The 24235-nt window shown below is 37.2% G+C and overlaps 1 protein-coding gene across 1 annotated transcript in view; it reads left to right on the forward strand.

Moving 5' to 3' along the window:
* Positions 1–24235, forward strand: part of LOC149473822 (carboxypeptidase O-like) — an 82505-nt gene that overhangs the window by 23024 nt on the left and 35246 nt on the right. The window contains exons 3-6 of the mRNA XM_089671542.1: positions 1043–1167; positions 3621–3735; positions 8405–8506; positions 9378–9482. Of these exons, the coding sequence (XP_089527668.1) occupies positions 1043–1167; positions 3621–3735; positions 8405–8506; positions 9378–9482 (447 nt within the window). The remainder of the gene's footprint in view (positions 1–1042; positions 1168–3620; positions 3736–8404; positions 8507–9377; positions 9483–24235) is intronic.

Here is a 24235-nt window from a genome sequence, read left to right on the forward strand (position 1 = left end):
CTGTATAGAATTTATTTACCAAGTCTACTTAAAAATTCCTATATTTGATGTGTTTTCCTGTCTGGTAAACCCATTGTCAACAGAACAGGGCAAATCTGAAAATGTAGCCAAAGATAATAATAAAACCCAACAGGAGTTCTAATCCTTTCCCACTCTACCAAAAACTAGAAAAAATGTTTTTGCAACACTTTAAAAGATGGGTGCCTCAAGGAAGTAATGTGAACTCTTAGGTCTGCTTGTTTTTCAGATTATGGGACTCATAAATTACTTAGCCTGTTATATTCCACTTACAAAAAAATATAGAAAATGTAGCCTAAGAGTGCAAATGTTACTTTCCATAATAAATATGTACATTTTAATATTATTGCATTAATGCAAACACACATTAAAAGCAGGCCAGAAGATCCTCCTAACAATTTCAGAAGCTACATTTGATATTTTTGTGTTGAGCTGTGGTTCTTTGGATGCAGCATGTTCAAATGAACATTTTTTTAAATAAGGACAAGAATGCCCATCTACTTGAGCCCTTCCTGTAATAATGGCACTGATAAATCTTTATGAGATGGTATGCAAAAAGGGGATAACACTTCTTAATGGAGACAACAGGGCCCTAACCAGATCCCTGATGACTCCCTTGTGTACTGTGGATGAAAAATTAAGGGTAATTACTGTAATTTTTTCTTATTCAGTAGTTAGTCCTGTCTTGACCCTACAAATACTCAGGACTGAAAAATTTCAGGTGCATTCACAAACACAAGAAGATCAATGAATATATGTTTACTTATCTGGAATATTGGATGGGACCCTGTATATAAAGTATGACAATACCTGGTGGGGAGTGCCTACATTTTGCATTTGTTAAACTGTGTAGGCACCCAAATAAATTCTACAAAATGGGGATAGATCATGGGTAAAAGTGAAAACAAGATACGTTAGATTGCACTGAACTGAGTAAAAGTCTTTTTTCAACATAATCATGAACTTCAGTTTAGCCAAAATGCTGACTTATCTTTGATGTGTGGATTATTTCTTCTGTTTCTAGTTGGATTTGTGGAAGCCAAACATTCCTGAAGGAATACATGCTGGAAAAGAGGTTCATGTCCGAATTCAATCTTCTAATGTTAATGAAATTAAAAATATGCTTCTCGAATATGACATCCCATATAGGTAGGAGAATAGAGAATAAATCTGCATATATATAAACAGAGATCTCTTTCAGAACAAGCTGTGGCATATCAGTCCAATCCCAAAACTGTTGCAACATTTCTGAAGCCTACCATTATCCTAATGAGTTAATATGAATGTGAAGAACTGTCAGGAATGAGTTCACCTGCTGATGGCACTGTGGCCCTCAGATGTATAAGCTGCAGTTCCAATGTCAACCAGCGGGTGTCTCTCAGCAGAATGAAGCTCATGGTAATCAGTCAACACCTGAGGCTCCTTACAGAAAGATTATTTAACCACTTTCCGACTGCGATATAGCCAAAAAATGGCTACAGTGCGGCCAGCTGGTTCTGGGAGGGCATGCATGGACATCCTCTCAGAAACACACCCCCCTCCCCTTGCTTTGCACAATTTGTGATTGCTGTGCCCCTCGGATGCAGCTGATCACATGTCCAAGTAAAGGGCCAATCAGAGCCTCCTTTTACCATGTGACCAGCTGTGTCCAATCACAGCTAATCACAGTATAAATAGGACATGCTGGTTATTGGCAGTTCTCTCCTCACACTGACAGCTTGGACAGCTGACAGCAGGGGGACATCTGCACTGATCATCAGGGCACTGATCATCAGTGTCCTGATGATCAGTGTAGCCCCATCAGTGTGGCCAATAGTGCCCATCTGTGCTGGCTTTATGTGCCCATCTGTGTTGCCTTTCATTGTCCCTCAGTGCTGGCTATCAGTACCTCCTCAGTGATGTCTGTCAGTGCCCATTTGTTCCACCTATCAGTGCCCATCTGTGCCTCCTATCAATGTCCATCAGTGCCACTTATCAGTGCCCATCAGTGCCACCTATCAGTGTTGCATATCAGTGCAGCCTCATCTGTGCCTCCTCATTAGTGCCCATCAGTGCAGCCTATCAGTGCCCGTCAGCGCAGCCTCACCAGCTCACATCAGTGAAGGAGAAGACTCACTTACAAAATTTTATAACACAAACTAAGAAAAACTTTTTTTTTTCAAAATTTTTGGTCTTATTTTGTTTGTTTAGCAAAAAATAAAAATCCCAGTAGTAATTAAATACCTCCAAAAGAAAGCTCTCTTTGTCGCAAAAAAATGGAAAAAAAAAGTAATTTGGATACAGTGTTGTATGATCGCACAATTTTCATTCAAAGTGTGACAGGCACTGAAAACTGAAAATTGGCGTGGGCAGGAAGGGAGTAAAAGTGCCTGGTAGGCACGTGGTTAAGCCCTGCGTGTGCTACTTTTCAGTGCCTTGGTGTTTGTCCATGTGCCTCTGTATACCGTGTTCCTGCATCCTGACTTGGATCCCGATCTGCATCCTGACCCCTCACCTACCTGCTTGTTCCTGCTCCCTCATAACCTCTCCCTGTCCTGGCTTGCTCCCTGCTCCCTTCTGCCTGACCTTCCATGTATGACCCTGGCTTTGATACTGGCTACTTCTTTAGTCTTACCCTGCCATCTGAGCTAGTTAGCTCAGTCATCTGGTTTAGTTTATTAATCATGATCACTCTCACCCATTAGGCTTCACTGGTTTAGGTTCTTGGGGTTTGGTTATCTTGGTGCATGTGTGTTATATTGTTGTTTTACTGGTATTATCCCTTAATAACACACATTATTTTATATCATACTCGTGCCTGGTGTTCTCTGTGTAGGTTCATACATTTCTGGTCATGTCTGTTTCATATGATAACGACACCTGGTATTCCTGACAAGAACATGCATAATAAAAAATCTTGTTTTGGGAAAGCGAACAGTGTTTTTCTCTTCTCTTTCCCATCTTCTGTTATAACCTTCTCATAATGAAGAGTGAGGACTGTATGGTACCAGGAAGAGCCTGCCACATGATCAATAAATACAAATTTCATCTTTATATGTTCTAGAAATATTGTATTCTGTTTTTCACATGTACTAGGTTGACCCTAATCTTTACTGTTCATGTTACGCTTTTACTTTATATACTGTATACTGTGTAAATAACTATGTATCTATAAACCCCAACTCCAAGAATTAGAAACAAATCTGTGGCTTTCCTGCACAGCAGGGGTTAAATGCATTACATACCCTATTGCACCCTGTATTCTACATGGTAGGAATGAGCATGCAAGACTACAGGGGGGAACAGTTGCACTACTGATGGAACCCTTAATCTGGCACCCCTAGATATAACAAGCATTTAACTCGGTGTGGAAGCTATTGCAAGGGTAGATGTTTTTCTAATTCCTGGACCTGGGCTTGAAACTTCATTTTTTTTGTTTTATCATCATAAAATAGAATTTTACCTGACATGTAAACTTGACACATCTATCTATGTTTGTATCTATTCGTCATTTGTGTTGTCCTTTACAACTATTCTATTAACAACAGTTTTTTTTTTTTTTTTTTAAATAAACTGCTGAGAAACAATGGTCATAAATAAATATGGTTCTTTTTCCATTCTAGTGTACTAATTGATGATGTACAACAAATCATAGACATGAACAAGGTCCATAATAAAAACATGAAGGCAGTGTCTTTGGAAACATATACCTATACTAAGTATCACCCAATGCATGAGGTAAGAATTACAATTATTTTTATGCAGTTTCTGCTATACCATTTTGAGTGTTTCATGGGAAGATTCCCCTCAACTACTCTCTTGGCAATGCAACGGGAAGTATAAGGGAATCTCTCCACAGTGAGAAGAAACCCTCTTTTAATTGCATTCATGCAGCCCCTCCAGTAGAAAGATGCAAAATAATTGACCTGTAGTGTCAGACAATAAACACCTCTGCCCTGATCCACAGTTGTCCCACACCACCTGGAAATCACCAGGTGAAGGCTATATGTCATCACCCTGCACCACATAATCTGTCCCTATGGGTTGCCAGTAATCTAGTAACCCAATGTTTCAAGTGTAAACAGGACAAGTAAAGCTCTCTAAAGGAGGGCTAGGTAAAGGATGATGTTTTTATGGCTAAAACATTTTTGTTTTTTTTATGGTTGACAACTAACAAAAACATGTATACTATAAAAGAAAAGAAAAACACTATGGGAATGCATCTTGAAGAAAAATAAAGAAATCAATTAAGATAAAAGTAGAGGGGAACATGACAATAGAAATTAAATAAAAAAAAGTAGAAGGGAAGCAAAAACAGGGAACGGAAAAGGGGATGAATAAAAAGAGATTAAAAAGTGAAAGGGGTAAAGAGTGGGGGGACTGGGGAGGATGGGAAAAAGTGGGGAAAAGATGAAATAGGAAGTGAGGAGGGGGCCAAAGAGGAAACAGAGGCAAGGGGGTAGAAATGGGATAATAAAGGGGAGTAACAGAAAAAAAGAATGAACAACACAAAAGAGCAAGAGAAGAAGGTGAATAAAGAAGAAACTAACAAAGAAAAAAATAATAGATAAAAGTAATAAATTCAAAAAGAAAAAAAATAGTAAAAAATGTAAAGGGGCAAACAAAATCACAAGAAATATAGAAATTATTGAACCAGAATAAAATAGTTCTAAAACAAAAATACAGGATATACTGTAACTCTGGTATTGTAATCAGTTGGAGACAACACGTCTCAGGTTTTAATCCTAAACTTTCTGCCTCAAGGATATTTTTTGATGATGAAATTGAACTGGTGACCCCATTGCAAATCCTAGACATCTCTTATGATACTATACTCTTATCACAGTTTTTGTGTATGTTACATATCTGCTCTAACCCAACAAATTGCGAAAATCAAATTATTCATATATGCCACAAATCTTCAATATAGGGATACCCCAGAAAATATCTGAAATAGTCATTTGATCAGGTCATAAAGAGATTTCTGAGAGAAACTACCAACAAGACAAATCTAGAATGTAATCTATAAGTACAATGTGTACAATCATTTAGCATGGCTTGCATGGGAAACATTAAATAGAATCAGCATTCTTCATATTTGTGGCTGAATTAAAATTCCTTCTTTACATATCTACAAAAGAAATAAAAACATGAAAAAAAATCTCTTGGTTAGGCCAATTCATGAAAAAATTACTGATCAGCACTATTCTCATTTTCTACTAAGAAAAGCTATTACCAGCACAATAAATGTAATGTGAACAGTGTGGTAATATGTGGTAGTCATTTTGTCATATCCACATAGTGGAGAAATGTATACAAATGGAAAATGTTTTAATTGTGATACTGACTTTTGCATTTATCATAAAATTGGTATTGCTCTTTGGTCTGAATTGAAAACACCACAAGAAATTTTAAACATAGATTCTTGGAAACAGCATAATGACATTAGAGTTGCATTGACCAGGTTCCACAACCACTCTTACAAAAAGAAGCCTTTTAGGTCTTCCCACTGGATATTTTAGAGGACTCAATATAACTTTGTTTCCTTCTTTATGTATCTACTTCTCTTGCTTTTTTCTTTTGTTTTTGTTTTTTCCTTTCCTGCTTACCATCCCACTCCCCTTTTTCCCCTTACCTGCTTCTTTTTTCTTCACCCTTTTTCCCCTTTTCACTCACTTTCCCTTTACCCCTTTCTTGTTTTTTCATCACATTTTTATTTTTTCCCTTTTATGTTCCTTATCCCCGTTCCCTTTTTTGTATCTTCCGTCACCCTCCCATGTTTTTCCCCACTTGTCTTTTACTACCATTTTTTTCTTTTTCACCACCTTTTTACTTTTTTATTTTATTTCTGATTTTGATTTCACTTCTACTTCTGTTTTTGTTTTCTTAATTGTGCACTCTCCTTAGTATTCTTTTTTTTTATAGTTCACATTTGTATTATTTTTTTTATTATTTGTCAGCCAGAAATAGTTCTTTTCCAGTTATTTGCCCTTTTTGACTGGTGCCGATCCTCTGCTCCTCCATTACTTGTGTTGTCCATTACTTGCCTGGCAGAAGCATTGGGTTATTAGCTTGCTGGGCACCAATAGGAGCAGATCATGTGGTGCAGTGTGATGACAACCGATGCTTTTGGGCAACTATATTTGCCCCATTGACTGCTGTCAAAAAGACAGGAGGCAAGAAAAAAATCCAAAATTAAAGTACAATGGAACACTGGCACATGTTTTCTGCATCTGCCATACACTCAACTTAACTGCCACAGCTAAAGTGGTGTACTGAACTGAAAAAGACTGTAAATGCTTGTGCAGTGCAATTCACTTCAATGGCTCCCCCTAATTAGTCACTCTGCCAGCACAGAAAGTGTAGCTCGGCCAACCAGTGACTGTAACCAGACAACATTCAATGTTCTTTATTCTGAGCTCATGTAATAATTTTCTTTTCTTTTGGGAAAGTCTGTGACCCATGAATACTTTCATCATGTTTTTTATTGAAGAAAATGTATTATTATTTAATAGGGTAAGAGTTTCTATAAAAACTAAACAGTAAATAGTAATAGCAATAAATAGTAAATAAATAGGTAATTCCACATTAACACTGCTTGTCTTGGTGGTTCCTACAGTTGTTTTTCCTGCAAAACTATTTTATTAGGATAATAGATATTACACTATACATCGTTCTCATATTATAAAGGATCATCAGATGACCTACTTGGGGAGTTGTCAAACTTATGTTGTATGACAGAAATGATGTGGCCAACATTGTAGGATTATATTTCCTATGCTCATAGAACAGGAGAGTTCTCTGTGTTTTTTGGGGGGGTTGGTAGTTCTTAATCTTTCCACTATCCTTTTTATCCACTTTGTTCATCTTTTTTAGTGTTGCATTCAAAATTGGCAAATTAAAAAGACATATTTAATTTATAAATAACAATGCAAACAGAATTGTAATTTTAGTGTCGTTATAAAAGGAGACAAAATATATAAACAAATAAATAATTTTTTAGCGCAATATTCATTTTTAGAAAACTAATATTTATCAAATTAGAAGAAAATATTTTCAGTTTTGTTACATTTTTTTTTGTCACTAGATTGCATAGAAAATAAAATTGGTGTTAGCTATAGATGCAATTTAAAAATAAACACTCCTGAGTGACTAAACTTATTTTTTGCCTATATGAGATGTTTATGCAATTATACTGAAAATTAAAGCTGGAAATAGTCTTACTTCACTCATACAGAAAAGGTAAAAAGTAACTGCATATTCTGGACCCTTGGTCAATGAGCAGAATTAATCATTTAGCTACCTCCTTTTAAAGTAAGCATATACTGTATGATAAATGCTAAATATTGTGCAGCTTTATCTTATTTTGCATTTCATGACTTTTTTTTATAAAGCCAATGTTAGTAATCACACACATACAACTGTTTAGTAAATTTCCTGGTAATCCTTTACTATTTCATGAAGAAGACATCTGGATCAATCATTAAGCATGTCTATTAAGCAGGAAGAATTGCTGTTTGAAATGTTTGGAACTCAACATTGGGTCACTCCCAAATGTCAGCCATGCTTTTTCCATTACTGGTTGTGTCTTGAAGTAGAAAGGAGTGGTAGATTCACAATAACAGCCTCAATAGGTTGGTAATAGCATTAGGTAGAAAACATTTTATGGTGAAAAGCAAATAATTCACAAGTAGTACGGGGTGGGAAATGGTGAATTAACAAACCTTCCAAGCTTTTAGACAAACAAAATTCTGTTTTTCGGACAGCAAGTAAAGTCAGGATGTACACCATGAAACTAAAACTGAAATTGGTGTAGCGCATACTGAGGCTGTTTCATCATAGCCAGAGCAAATGTAAATCTACCAGGGATTTTAAAGAAGGAAATATGTTTCAGGCGTATCGTAAATCTTTAAAGAGGTGATCTAAGGGCCAAAAGAGATTCTGTTTTGTAAGTTCCCATGTATGTCTCATTTTACATCAAGGTCTGCAAAGCGCATAACCCCTTTTGCACGTTCCTGTTTTCATGCTCATTTGTGCAATAGGGTGTTGTTTCACTAAAGACAAAAATGTTGCTCAGTTTGAAAGGGAAGTTACACTTCGAAAGGGAATTTTCCCTTGAGTCACATGAATGAGGTTAAAGTGATTGTAAATTCTTCTTTTTTTAAAAAAAAAAAATAACAAGCATATCTATACTTACCTGCTTTTAGCAAAGCTCCTTTCTATGGGGACATTCATACGGGCTCGCTCACAAGCCTTGCTGTCTGTGTCTATTGACACACACAATGGGAATGTTGCTGCAACACACAAGTGTGAATGGAAATGTAAAAGTACCATTGTTAATATATTTTGAGTTTGTGTTAGCTAAATTATTTTTTCAAATTGAAAGTCTAGCATATTTTTATTATAGATCAGTGACTGGATGGAACAGATTCAAGAAAACTACCATGACTTGGTGACTAAACTGTATTTAGGACAAAGCTATGAACATCGATCTATATACTATTTTAGGGTAAGTTCAAAAAATGTTAATTCCACCACTGTTCTGATAGGATATTCTAGCTGTATTGAAGAATCTATAATGCCCTCATAGGACAATCTAGTGGCTCACCCATATGTCCATCTCTTTTTTTTTTTCTTCTTTTTATTGCAAATTATTAAGAAAGTTTACAAAACAGAGCATTCTGGGCATACCCAGGTTAAAGGCACTTACAATACACAATAAAATAGTAAAGCAATTAAAACTTTTTAAACAAAGCCTAATTACCGCTCATAGAGTGTTAAGTAACGTTTTCAGATTCACCAAGGTATGTAAGTGAGGAGAAAAAACAAAAGAAAAATCATAGCCATCCCAATCATTTGCAGGAAATATGTAAAAGCCATGTAGTGGCACACCCCATGAGACACAAAAGACAGTGTAAAAGATTTCTCCTCATTAGGAAAGAACTAAAAAAAAACATGAGAAAATACCCATAGGGCATACAGTATTCAGTTGCTATCAGACCCAGAATGTCCTACAGTTATCATTTTGGATTCAAGCCATATATCCCAAATCTTATGGAATGTTGCTTCAGTGCATCAATACTTCTTCAAAGTGCCATTCTCACATATGTGGACCAAATAATGCACACCCCTAGATGCCCATAGGGACAGTTTGGATATAAAGTGGAATTCTAGGGCACTGGGATTCAACCGTAAAGGTATGTTCGGGGAATGGCGAGATGCCCTAATGTCCATCTTAAAAGCAATCTAGCTAAAGTTCCTGTTTCTTAGCATTCACAATACCAATCTGATGTCCATCATTTTGATTACTACACCTTCATAATTGTAGGTTGTGTGTGTTTGTGTGCATGTATTAAATACTCTAGTATTTTTTTTCACAGGTTGGATGGCCATCTGAAAAGAAGAAAAAAATCATTTTTATTGATTGTGGAATTCATGCTAGAGAATGGATCTCTGTAGCTTTCTGTCAGTGGTTCGTAAAAGAGGTGAACAGGAAATGTAATTTTTAAATTACATTAAATTGTTATTAATGAGATTCTGTTACCATAAATAACCAGGGGTTTTCAAGTAGGAAGAAAGCAAGAGGAGAAGAAGGAAAGGCTGCTATTGCTGTAAATACAATTTTAAAAATCATGTCCCAGCTTCTCAATTTTTTTTAACCACCTAGCACTAAATATATATATATATATATATATATATATATAAAGCATATGTTCAGAAAATGTCAACATAAAAAATAAAAAGTCAAGTCAATAAAGTGCAGTTGACAATCAGAGCTGGAGCTATGAAGAGTCAATCATAGTAATCGAATCCCCATCTTCATACAGTATATATTCCCTTGCACACTTATTATATGTCACAAGTCTAAACCAAGTGTCTTCCTGTGTTTTTAGAATGTCATTCCACAAACACAATAAACACAATCAAACATGTCAAAATTTTAATCCAGTGGCACCTTTGGTCACCCAATTCATCCTTTCTGTTTAAGCAACTTTAATTTAAAAAAAAATGTAAAACGAGACTCACATGAAAAGTTGCCTATCCTTTCAGCTTTGCTGGCTAACACTGACAGCTTCTGCCAGTGTGCTTGCATCATACAAAAATTAGAGTGCTGACAACTTATTTTGGGAAGGAGGTGAGGGCAGAGAAGCATTGTTTACTATTACTTTGATTATTAAAAATTGTGCTCTCTTTTAGCCACCAGGTTGAGCTTTAGGCTACCGGATGGCTAGGTTTTTAAAGACAGCCAATCTGCCTGAAAGAAGATTTTTATGGCTTTGTTTCTTTTTAGCTAACTAATAGTGCTCTGAGAATTATCTGTCTTGTAGTAAATATTTATGTGTGAAATTCAGTAAACAAATATAAACAACAAGAACATACCCAAATCCATGGCTCAACTCCAGACTTAATCCTTTCATTCCACATGGACAACCAGGTGCTTGCTACCACAGCCTGTCTCCACTCTCAATCAAAAGTCTGAAAACTATAAGCCACACTCCAGAACATATCTCTTCTTTCTGTGTTTAATTTGTTAAAAAAATAGACTGCATACATCGATGTCTTCATCCAAAACAAACCTTCCTTGATGCATTTCACCACCGCTGACTTATGAAGTCATTAGTTCTTCCCTATCCTTGTGAGAAAGCCAGAAGTGGAAAAACACATCAAGGAAGGTTGGTGTCAGGTGAAGGCACCAATATATGGTGTGTTTTTTGACAAATTAAATGCAGAAAGAAGAGCTGTTATGATGTGCAGCTTAGATTTTTCATAAATATAAACAACAGTTTAAACTGAAAAAATAAAACTAGAAGCCATTAATATAAGACTAGATAAGACCATTAAAATAAGACCACAAACCATTATAGTTTCTCTTTGAAGCTCAAATCCACTTACCATTTGCTATCCCCCCAACTAACTCACTGAGTTAGTTAAAAAAAGACCTATGCTAAGACTTTTTTTTACTTACCTAAACCTGTGGTCACACGAAGGATTTCCTACAGAAAAGAAGGGTCTTTCTTAAAACTCTGCCTGAGTGAAGTGGACACTTCATATTGGCTGTCCAATGGCAGGGTCCTCTCAGATTCCAGAATTCTGCAGTGGAATGATAATGTCATGAAGAAGTGGCTCATCAGCTTTAATTCCATTTATCTTGCACAACTGTTTCACTAAATGCAATACTAAATTTGACCCTAATCTAATAATACCTACAACATAAATCATTTGGGCTCTAAGCAACTGGGCTGTGGAGTCTTAGTACAGTGATCATTACACACCAAAACTAAATTGAGCTGATTTATTAAGAGTTGAGAATCTTCACACAATAAATTGTGTAAATATTCACTTCAATTATCCTGTTACAAGTAAATTCCTTCTCACTTCCAATATCCATTCATATGCAGATGAAAAAAGTAAACAGGTAGTTTCATGTGATTGAATAATTAATGTGAATAACTTCTTTAATAAATCAGCCTTATTATTTCCCAAAAAATTTTTAATGCGCTTTTGCACTCCTGTGACCCAGAGTCAGTTTATAGCATGCTATACCCGGCTGATCCACAAACCATATTATCAGGATCTACACAGCTGCCTGATTGACAGTGACTGCTCTGCACTCCGAGAAGACAGAGTGATCAGTGGTCATGTGATCACTCAGTTCTCGGTCTTAGAGCCGATGTGGGACAGCTGCAGCATAGGGGTGAGTATGTGTGTTTGTTTTTGCATAACTTCTTCATTTAAGAATTTAAACCTCCATTTCTATGTATGCATCACCTTCTTTCTATCCCGGTTGTGGGCACTAATGATACTATCACATTAATTGTTCTCCTTGAAAGGGCCTACTTAACCTTATGATATAAGTGAACTCAGTAACTAAACTCTCAAAAAAGCTATAGCATGTTATTTTATTTAAAATATATATTTTAAAATCAGTACATTTAATTAAAATAACACCTAGTGAGCTTTTCCTGAATGTCCTTGTTCAGAAACTTCCTGTTATAGGGTGACAGCACTCTGTAGCTGTTTAATAATTATGCTCCTGCTTTTTCACCCTGTTGAAAAGATGATGCAGATCTTTTGCAAGCCAAGATAGTGCTGGATATATGGCTGAGCCCTGATTTCATTTATTGGAAAACAACAGGAACAAAGGGACAGGAAATTCATCATGTAATTCCACTAGGAAGAACATTAGATTATACAATCATTAATCATGATACTACCACCTAGAGGCAGAGTTACTCATCACAGTATATTATTAGAATGGCTGTTACATCTGTATGTAAAAACAGCATGCTAACATGCCCTGTCACAAAAGATTGCAATGGAGACTAAACAGAACTGTTTCAACACATATTGCACATTAATGGTCCAGTATCATCACCATCAGGAAACCCACCCTGAAAAATGGCATGCATCCATTAATGGAAAGCATTAATGTAGACAGGAAAATTCTGCAAAAAAGCTGCATAAGAACAGCAGCACTAAGATGCAATAAAAGATGAAAAAGAAATAGAAAACAAGAATTGCATAATACATCGGTGTGCTCCCGACAATGTCACTTGTGATGAAACGCGTAGGACGGATTTTGTTCTCATGACATCATCATGCTGGTTGGTATACGGAAAAAGTCCAGATCAGATCCTGGACCAGTATTTATGTTGATAGGCACTTTGTAATCAAATGACATGTGAGTGGATATAAGTCAAGTGGACTTTAAGTCAGTACATCCACTTTAGTCAAGTTCTTTCCAAGATTGTAGTGGATGGTATTGTCAAATTGCAGTAATGTGGTGATCTAGTACTCTCTCAGAGCCTCTTACATGGTTGAGTTTAAATTGGCAAATTGATTGTTGTCTTTGTAGGAACCTTGCCATGTTCTAAACATATCTCTTTTTACTTTCTCTTTTTGAGCTTTGCAGTTATAGTAATGCACATTAAAACCTACATTAAAATGACACATGAAAACATGATATAACACACATTAAAATCCACATATTTTAAATAAACTTGTATCGATGGTCTTACACTATGTACGCTTCCTTTCTTTTCATGACATGGATGACATCTAATATTATTGGAGGTGGTACTTTATTGATTTTGAAGAGAGTAGTGGAGGAGATTTAAAACAGGAAATTTATTGTTGATGGCTATATATGGAGAGGTGGAGGAGTTGCAAGATCAAGTATAGATGATTTAAATACATGCCTTTCTGACTCTTTGTTTGCCCCAAAATAGTCCACACGCTCTGATAAGAGTCCATTATATATATACGGTGGTGGTGCACTTTGGTGGTTGGAAGAGGTGTGGCTACACAAAGACCTTTGTACTATGTTGCACATCATCACTGGAACTTTCATATAGAACTTTTTATACTTATGATTCAGATCTTACAATTATTTATTTTTTTTATATATTCATGTATGCACTGTTTATTTCTTTGTATTAGTTTATGATTTTTAACACATGATTCAGTTCAGGTCACTTTATCCCAATTTATTTTAGCACGACAATATATTTATTTTTATAATAAAAGATAGGACGACTATTTATGTCTTGTGGTGCTTTAAAAAACCTAAATGTCTTTCAGTTAAGTGTTACACCTACTTTAAATGGTGTTTAGATATTTCAAAAATAATATTGTTAAAGAACTTCACAAGACTTCCAAGGTAGCTTTAGTATTCAGCAACTGTAGCATCTGTTATCTTTCATTGGCCCTATTGCCAACGAGATACTATCTTGGGGAATCAACCAAACTCTTTCTAGTTTGGAAGCCTCTACCATCTGAAGGATTATTTTTACTGCAATACAACTCTGTTTTTAATTTTTCTTTTCTATTCTTCACGTGTTATTTTTTATTGATATGTATGATTATTATTGAAATAAGAAAAGACATTGAGTCTTATTTTCTTTATGGTTCTCATTCAGTGTGGTCTCAAGATTGTCAAGTGGACTTTAAGTCAGTGCATCCACTTTAGTCAAGTTCTTTCCAAGATTGTAGTGGATGGTATTGTCAAATTGCAGTAATGTGATGATCTAGTACTCTCTCAGAGCCTCTTACATGGTTGACTTTAAACTGGCAAATTGATTGCTGTCTTTGTAGGAACCTTGCCATGTTCTAAACATATCTCTTTTTACTTTCTCTTTTTGAGCTTTGCAGTTATAGTAATGCACATTAAAACCTACATTAAAATGACACATGAAAACATGATATAACACACATTAAAATCCACATTTTATTAAGTGTTAACACAAAATACGGAAAAGTGCATTGTGGTGCACTACAATTTATTCTTAACGTTTAACTCCACTTTTGTGGGAAAAATATAGCAAATTAAAAAATAGTATAGCTGTACCCTTAAGGGTTGCTGATGAATTGGTCCCCCTATAGTCCTGCACAGTCAGGTAATCCGCACTCTCCACACAAGCTTCCATTTAAAGTAAAAAATCAGTCCTTGAGCTTTTGTTTTGTTTATTGAGGGGATTTAACTGGGATAGGGTAAGGGGAGTATAGAATTCCCAAGGGAACCAATAACTGAGGACAAACTTCCTGAAGCTATTCACAAGCTTGTCTTCTGCAACACAGACTCTGTTGGAGCGCTAGCCAGCATCTCCTTGATGTACCATCCCAGACCCTAGATGAACTCTTCTTCACCCAGAAATCTGCAGACTTTCCTGAGGAGGTGATCTGGCTCCTGTCCCTTTAAATGAGGTGAACAGTCACTAGTATGAGGCTTATCTGGTTTCCCACCAGAGTGCTCCTTCCTCTATCCGCCCAGGAGGTGCATGTGTACTCACTCAGATCCTCTCCTCTACCACTTGTGGGCTGCCTGCTGTTACCAGGCTTATCAGCTGGGCTGCTCCAACCCTGCTATACAGGTGGTCCTTGCTCAGGGGGCCAGTGAGCTCTACGATTTCCATTTCTCCAGCTCCAGGCTCGCAGGCAAGCCCCATTCCACTAGGCCTCCTGGCAGCATCTCTCCTCCAGCCTCATAACTTCCTATTCCTTCTTCCACCCAACTCTCCACACACCCCTCCTACTGAGCAGGCTCCTACACTTTAAGGGGGTTTAGCCCCTTGTCAAGCCTTCTGTTGGGGATTGGCTGAGGTCCCTCGAGAGAAGCAAGCCTCTCCTTAGATCCATCCACTGCCTTCAAGGCCCTCCTCCAAAAGCTTTAGAGCAGGGGGAAATTCCAGAGGGGCAGCCCTGACCACAATTTGACCCCTCTGGCTATTACACCTGAGCTGCTAACCAGCTCCTGTCTAACCATGAAGATCTAGCTCCCTCTAGCTGAACTAGGTGGTTGTTACATATCATATACAGTTGTGGCATATTGTAAATTAATGTTATTAAAAATGACCTTTCTTTTTCAATCTGCAGTGCTGTAGATTTCTGTAAAATGCAATGCAATATGGCAACCTGGAGGCATTCTGTATACAGATAGTGTACAGAATGCCCCCCAGCAATGTCATTTCCTGCTTGTATGATTGGCTTACAGATTTTCCCAGAAGTTTTCAGTAAGATATAAGTCAGAATTTGGACATCCCCTGCAAAAAATTTTATTTTTGGTGAGATACAAAGGGAAATCACGTCTAAAGGGATGCAGACCCTGCAACTTTCCTTATTATAACCCTGCAAGTGCAGCATCTAATTGATAATTATAAAATCACAATCCCATTCACATTCATTTTGCACATGGACACAGACAAACATACACCTATTTCTTCAGAATAGCAAAAGGTAGGAATCTGCAACACTGTTTGTTAAAATCCTTTCAATGAAAGGAATTTTTTTTCTCAACAAAAATGGAGTTACTTTTTTGTAATGGTACTGGCATTCCAACACACATATACAGTAAAGACAAATGTACCTGCGCCAAAGCGTGCAACAACCTGCAGGCGCATTCTACATTGTGGTGTACTGTCTTGCCAAAAGTAGTGCAGGTGCTTTTCTTGGGATGCCTTATCATAATATGCAACAAAACATATAAACCATTATGCACACAAGGTGTTACAATATAAGAAACCTGACCCGAAAAGCAAACAACAAAAACAAAAAATAAAAATAAACCAATCTTTTAGTACTGATATACAGTGGATACAAAAAGTCTACACACTCCTGTTAAAATATCAGGTTTCTGTCATGTAAAATTATGAGACAAAGATAAATTATTTCAGAACTTTTTTTCCATCTTTAATGTAACCTATAAACTGTTTAACTTAGTTGAACAACAAAATCTTTTAGGTGGAGGGAAGTAAAAATAAAAAACTAAAATAATATGGTTGTATAAGTAAACTAATACTTTGTTGAAGCACCTTTTGATTGTATTAAAGCTCTCAGTCTTCCTGGATATCAGCATGGTACTTCTTGACTTGGCAATATTTGCCCACTCCTCCTTGCAAAAACATTCCAAATCTGCCAGATTGTGAGGGCATCTCCTGTGCACAGCCCTCTTCAGAACACCCCACACATTTTAGAACGGATTCAGGTCTGGGCTCTGGCTGGGACATTCCAAAATTTTAATCTTCTTCTGGTGAAGCCATTCCTTTGTTGATTTGGATGTATGCTTTGGGTCGTTGTCATGCTGCAAGATGACATTCCTCTTCATGTTCAGCTTTCTAGCAGAAGTCTGAAGGTTTTGTGCCAATATTGACTGTTTTTTTGAACTATTCATAATTCCCTCTACCTTGACTAAGGCCCCAGTTCCAACTAAAGAAAAACAGCCTTGAAGCATGATGCTGCCACCACCATGCTTCACTGTGGGTATGGTGTTTATTTGGTGATGTGCAGTGTTGTTTTTGCAACAAACATATCTTTTGGAATTATGACCATCAGACCATAACACATTGTTTCCACATGCTTTTGGGAGACTTCAAATGTGTTTTTGCAAAATTTAGCCAGGCTTGGAAGTTTTTCTTCATAAGAAAAGGTTTCCGTCTTGCCACTCTACCCCATAGCTCAGACATATGAAGAATACAGGAGATTGTTGTCACATGTACCACAGTACTTGCCAGATATTCCTGCAGCTCCTTTAATGTTGCTGTAGGCCTCTTGGCAGCCTCCCAGACCAGTTTTCTTTTCATCTTTCCATCAATTCTGGAGGGACGTCCAGTTCTTGGTAATTTCCCTGTTGCGCCATATTTTCTCCACTTGATGATGACTGTCTTCACTGTGTTCCATGGTATATCCAATGCCTTGGAAATTCTTTTGTACTCTTCTCCTGACTGTTGCCTTTTAACAATAATAACTTGGATGCTTTGGAAGCTCTCTGCGGACCATGGCTTTTGTTGTAGGATGCAACTAAGAAAATGTCAGGAAAGACCAACTAAAACAGTTGAACTTTATTTGGGGTTAATCAGAGTCACTATAAATTATAGCAATACTGTCTCCTATTTAACATGATTTTGAATATGATTGCTTAATTATGAACACAGATACATCCCCAGTTATAAGAGGTTGTGCACACTTATTTAACTAAATTATTGTATTCTTTTATGTTTACTTCTCCCCCTAAAAGATTTCAGTTTGTTTTTCAATTGAGTTGTACAGTTTATAGGTTACATTAAAGGTGGAAAAGTTCTGAAATGATTTATCTTTGTCTAATTTTTCACAGAAACCTGACATTTTAACAGGGGTGTGTAGACTTTTTCTACTGTAACACACTGTTAGGCTGAAATTGTGCAACAAAATACAAATTAGAGCATGCAGATACAATCTGAGGCTATAGTGCATTTTTCTTTTTAATTTGCATGCAAAAATACATTCACTCAGGTCACCTCAGCTTTACATTGCAGCAGATTTACTCCCTATGCTGTGCTCTCCCCTGCTGTTCTGTGCTGTATGCAAATGACTGCCTCCCTCATTGAAAATGAAAATTCTTGATCATAAACTTCATCACTCTGTGGTTCATCACCCATGTGAAGAACTCCCAGAATACTGTGAAATCACTATCCATTTTGAAATAATATGAATCTATTTAATAAAGATTAGGGGCAGTCACCCAAGCAATCATCCAGGTTAGCAGTCATCTATATGGAGGTACAGTATGAGTCAATTTTAAGGGGATCCTCCAAGTGATCAGTAGGATGCATACTCTCTCCAAATAGCAACCCTATTTAGTCTTTACTAAAGCCACTGATTGTGTGAATGTTACACTGTTACCACACCAAAGCAGAAGAAATGGGAATTCCTAGATAATAATAGCCAACTAGCAGGCAAATCAAGTGTAGAATTAAATAATAAAACAAGAGTATGGTAAGATAGGCAAATGGTCAAGGAAGGTCAAGGAATAGTAAAAAAATATACTTCAGGGTTGAAATCTAAAAAACAGTTCAACTACAGGATAGTTGGGCAGGTTACAGACTAACAAGACCATTGATCAGGTGCAGGCTGAACGCCTTGACCTCAGTTTAAACACCAATAATGAGGTCAGTTGTATGGCTGCAATGTAAGCAAGCCCAGCAAGTCTAACTCTTTACATGCCTTTTGTTAGGCGAGCAAGAACTAGCTGTCACTCATCCCTCTGACTCATTTCTTGTGCTTCTTTGGCATCTGTTTGTGCATTCTGGCTCTCTCCTTGAGTCTTGCTAGGTTTCCTCCACATTGTCCACATGGGTGCACAAGCTTTCCTATATCACTTCAGCCCCAAGCCATTTTTTTAAATTTTTGTTTACATTTTAAAGTATTTTTGCTAGAAAATGTCTTAGAACCCCCAAACATTACTTTTTTTTAAAGCAGAGGCCCTAGAGAATAAATTGTTGGTTTTTTCATTTTTTTTTATGTCACACAGTATTTGTGCAATGGCATTTTCAAACAATTTTTGGAAAAAAATACACTTTTTTAAATTTTATTGCAAAAAAACACAATACATGACCCATTTTTTTCATAAAATATAAAAGGTGATGCTACTCTGAGTAAATAGATACCAAACATGACACACTTTTGAATTCCTTCTCTGCACTTGAAAGCATTCAAAACACCAAGATCTGTGTTTTTGAATGCTTTCAGATTTTTAAAAATGAAGCCAAATGTTTCTGAGTAAACTGGATGTGATGTTGGTTTACTATAAAGAAGAACCGATCAAAGCCCATTCTGGCTTTATTCGGCTGTCCAGCCAGCTGGCCGACATGGGGGGCTCCCGTGGCAAGGTTCCCCTATGTTGAGGGTATGTTGCATAATATGATTTAGGAGGGGGATACACATTCACCCCCCTTTCCTGGCTTGCCAGGCTGTATGTTTGAATGAGGGTTTGGTATGGATTTTGGGGTACGTCAATTTTTGTCTGTATGGAGCTCCCTCCATACCATATTGCAATTGTCTGGCATTTAATTGGGTGGAGGGAGACCTCACACCTTTTTTAGCTTTTTTTTTGTGTGGGGTCCCCTTGACATCCATACCAGACCCTCATCAAAACTAAGGGCCAGACCCTTACCCTTAATAAAGGTTTTTTTATGCAATTTTATGGGAACAAATACCTTTTTCATGTGTGGGGTCCCCTAGGAACTGTTATTTGCCAGCAGCTTACAGTTGCAAGAAAAAGTATGTGAACCCCTTGGGATTACGTGGAGTTTTGCATGAATTGGGCATAAAATGTGCTCTGAACGTCATCTAAGTCACAACAATAGAAGAACACAGTCTGCTGAACATAATACTACACAAACATTAGATGTTGCCATGGTTTAATTGCACATAACATGTAAACATTCACAGTGCAGGGAGGAAAAAGTATGTGAACCTTTGGACTTAATAACTGGTTGACCCTCCTTTGGCAGCAATAACCTCAACCAAACGTTTCCTGTAGTTGCAGATCAGACCTGCACAACGATCTGGAGTAATTTTGGACCACTCCTCTTCACAAAACTGTTTCAGTGTAGCAATATTCTTGGGATGTCTGGTGTGAATCACTTTCTTAAGGTCATGCCACAGCATTTCAATCGGGTTGAGGTCAGGACTCTGACTGGGCCACTCCAGAAGGCGTATTCTGTGCTGTTGCAGCCATTGTTTTGTTGAATTACTTGTATGCTTTGGGTCATTGTCCTGTTACATCACCCATCCTCTGCGGAGCTTCAGTTGGCGGACAGATGGTCATACATTTTCCTGCAAAATGTCTTGATAAACTCTGGAATTCATTTTCCCATCAATGACAACAATCCATCCAGGCCCTGAGGCAGCAAAGCAGCCCCAAACCATGCTGCTCCATCCGCCATGTTTTACAGTGGGGATGAGGTTTTGATGTTGGTGTGCTGTGCCTTTTTTTCTCCACACATAGTGTTGTGTGTTCTTCCCCAACAACTCAATCTTGGTTTCATCTGTCCACAGTATATTTTGCCAGTAGTGCTGTGGAACATCCAGGTGCTCTTTTGCAAACTTCAAACGTGCTGCAATATTCTTTTTGGACAGCAATGGCTTCCTCCGTGGTGTCCTCCCATGTACTCCATTCTTGTTTAATGTTTTCCTTATTGTAGATGTGTCAACAAAAATGTTAGCATGTGCCAGAGATTTCTGTAGGTCTTTAGCTGACACTCTGGGATTCTTCTTTACCTCATGCAGCATTCTGCGCTGTGCTCTTGCAGTCATTTTTACAGGACTACCATGTCTAGGGAGAGTAGCAACAGTGCTAAACTTTCTCCACTTGTAGACAGTCTGTCTTACCGTGGATACATGAACATCAAGGCTTTTAGAGATACTTTTGTAACCCTTTCCAGCTTCATGCAAGTCAACAATTCTTGATCGTAGGTCTTCTGAGAGCTCTTTTCTGCGAGGCATGGTTCACATCAGACAGTGCTTCTTGAAACCAGTAAACCCAAAACAGGTGTGTGTTTTTTAAGGGCAGGACAGCTGTCAGCAACACATCCAATATCATCACACTGATTGGAGTCAAGGTTTGCTCACTCCTGGCTCCAATTAGCTCTGGGAGAAGTCATTAAGCTAGGGCCTCACATACTTTTTCCTCCCTGCACTGTGAATGTTTACATGTTATGTGCAATTAAACCATGGCAACATCTAATGTTTGTGTAGTATTATGTTCAGCAGACTGTGTTCTTCTATTGTTGTGACTTAGATGATGTTCAGAGCACATTTTATGCCCAATTCATGCAAAACTCCACATAATCCCAAGGGGTTCACATACTTTTTCTTGCAACTGTAAATGGTATTTTTTTACTTTGTCAGTGAAAGTTTTGCTGTAGTAGGTTACATATATTATACCAATGTGCCACTTCACAAGCGGATTAAGGGCAGCCCCTGGCATGTATTTTAAGAAATTTAGCATTTTTAATGTTTCACTCTAAGCATTAATAAAAAAAATTACTGCTCCTCATCAAGCAGAATTTTAAAAGAAATTGTTTTGCCTTGGTACGTGTTCCTCACTACAGTGCCCAGTGGGGTAAAATTCCTTGTTCATTCGCTTAGAAAATGCTCATTAAAGGATAAGTTCACCTTTCCACAAAAAATAATAAATGCTAATTTTTTTGCAGGTAAAAAATGTGCATTTATTATTTTTTGTGTTAGGAACCTGGAAAGCATTGCACCAGTGATTAGCAGATCACTGATGCCATGCAGGTCTCCTGTACACTGTCAGTGTATCTACTTGCTCATACATCCCATACTTGCTGACAGGAAGACTCAATGAACTACCACGGCACTCTCAGTTCATTGATGACTGCAAGATGATAGCCGATAATGCATTCAGTTCCCGTTGACTTCATTGGGGTTTGGTTTTGACAACCATACTTCAGTAATGTTCACAGAGCCTGCCTCAAACTAAACCTAGGTATATTCACCCCATCCATAATCACTATAATAGCTGTTCTAAAAAAAAAAAAAACTGTAAGGGATTTCTTTTTTATATAGCTAGTTGGTGGACCCAAAATTATGGTGTCATTATTGCAATTGCAAGAGAATAGACACACAATACAATATGTGTAATAAATCTATTCCAGATTACTGAAGATGTGTAAGAGTTCCATCACAATCCAATCCACACTTCAGCTTGACATCCTGTTCCAACTGTTATTGAAATACCTGTTATCTTAGTTTGTGTCAGTTGTATATACATTATACAACAAAAAAACAACAAATATAGTAAATATAAAATGGATAATAAATGTAGGTTAGCTAAATGACTGCTGTTCATTATTAGCAAAAGCTTAATTCAGATTCAGAATACTTTAAGATACAATTGAACTCAAAGAAAAACAAAGCAAAACACAATAACAAACAAAACTAAAACACAATAATAAACATAACATAAATTACCACTGGCAACAAATTAATATATACAATAATATGAATTCAAATAAAACAAATGATAAACTAAATTAAATGCTGTACTATAATAAACATAACGTCCTAGTAAAACACTGCATTGAATAAATAACACAGGTTGAAAAAACAATCCTCATCCTCTTGCCCTTTATTTCTTTTAATGTATGTTGATTCTTTCCAGTCGATCCTCCATATCCTTATAACAAAAAAAATCTACTTCAATTTGCATAATGTTTAGTATGTAGTTATCTTTGAAATAGTTTTATGTAACAGTTATAAAAACTTGCAGAACGCAGAAATTGGAGATGCTGCAAACAGCTGTTAGGGTTCTTTCACACGGGACAGACCTGTTTTGCGTACCTGCTTGCTCAGTGGGGGAACTCTCCGTTGATCCCTGCTAAGCAACCAGATGATAGGTCTATGTGCGCTGTGCTGCTGCAGAGTGAACGTAGAGCAGATCGCTGTCCTCAATGGGCGGTGGGATGGAAACGGACCGCCTGTCTGTTTCCATCCGACCCGATCCAACTGACGGAAGGGGAATTGGATCCCCATCCATCTCTTTTTTGCAGATCGGAACGAATTGGATGTCGGCGGGTGTAAATGGACACCCGTGAATGTCCGTTTACACCCGCCGTTCCATAGAGGAGAATGGAGGTTCCTATTAAAAAACAGGCAGGCGGACCCGATCAGAAAAGCCATGTGAAAGGGGCCTTACTCAGTTTAATTGTCTTTTTTTTTTTTATTTAAATATTTATTAGTATTTGCACAGAAATAACAATAGAAAAAAAATAACAAAAAGACATTTTCAACTCTATCCTCATAAATATACAATTATTTCTTATGTTTTCAATAACCCCCCCTCTTAAAACCTTGACCCCTCCCCCCCCCCCCCGCTCTGCATTCCCTTGTCTTGTATCCAAAGCAAGCGTATCCTACTAGTTTGTTCTCTATGACGTTCTATTTTTCAATTTCTCCTACTTGTTACAAAATTTTCCCATTTTTCCCATCTTGCGAGATGTATCTCCATCTTATCTTCCTGTATATAAAATATCCTCTCCATCTCCCTAGTCCAGTTTACTCTCTCTATCCATTCCTCCTCTTTCGGTATTTCTCTTTTCTTCCAATATTTGGGGATCAGGCTTTTTGCTGCGTTCAAATAGTACCCTAAACCTAATTTCTTATATTTACTAATTGGTATTTCTGAACTATGTAACAGGCATATCCCAGGGTCTAACCCGATATTCATTTCAATGATGTTCTCTATTAAATATATTATTTTTTTCCAGAATATTTGAATCTTTGGACATTCCCACCAAATATGATAAACTGTCCCCACTTCCCCACACTCTCGCCAACACCACTGTGATTTCTCCGCACTTATCTTTCCCTCCACACTCGGAACAATGTGCCATCTTGTCAGACATTTATAATTTAATTCCACATCCCTCAAACTTACATTTCCGTGAACTAATCTATTTATTTTCTTCTGTTTTCCTTCATCTAGTACCACCCCCATGTCTCTTTCCCAATTCACTATGTGCAGTGGTTTAATATTTGTGCCTAAATCTGTGAGGATTCTATATACTTTGGCTATTCCATGTTTCCCATCACCCCGTGTGTCCAGCAACCTTTCAAACAAATTCCAATCCTCTTTCATTCTCAGGGGTTTTTTTAGATTTCCCCAAAAACGTTTTAATTGATAGTATCGCCACTCATCCAGCCTAGTGAAAATATTTCCCTTTTCCTTTTCCAGCTCTTTAAAGGTCTTCAATTTCCCATCCCCCATTATATCTCTGAGTTGGACGTCCTCCTTTGTAAACCATCTACCTGCTATTTCTTCTCTACCTGGTGGAAAAAATTCTGTATTTCTTAGTGGCATAAGTATAGAGTTAAATTCCCATCTCATATATTTGTGCATTTTATCCCATTCCCTTAATACATTTACAGTGTACAAACTTAAATCCTCCTTCAGTCCTCTATA

This window comes from Staurois parvus, unplaced genomic scaffold (assembly GCF_062004578.1).
Source record: "Staurois parvus isolate SC_StPar_1 unplaced genomic scaffold, SC_StPar_1.0 ptg000011l, whole genome shotgun sequence".
Taxonomy (NCBI): domain Eukaryota; kingdom Metazoa; phylum Chordata; class Amphibia; order Anura; family Ranidae; genus Staurois; species Staurois parvus.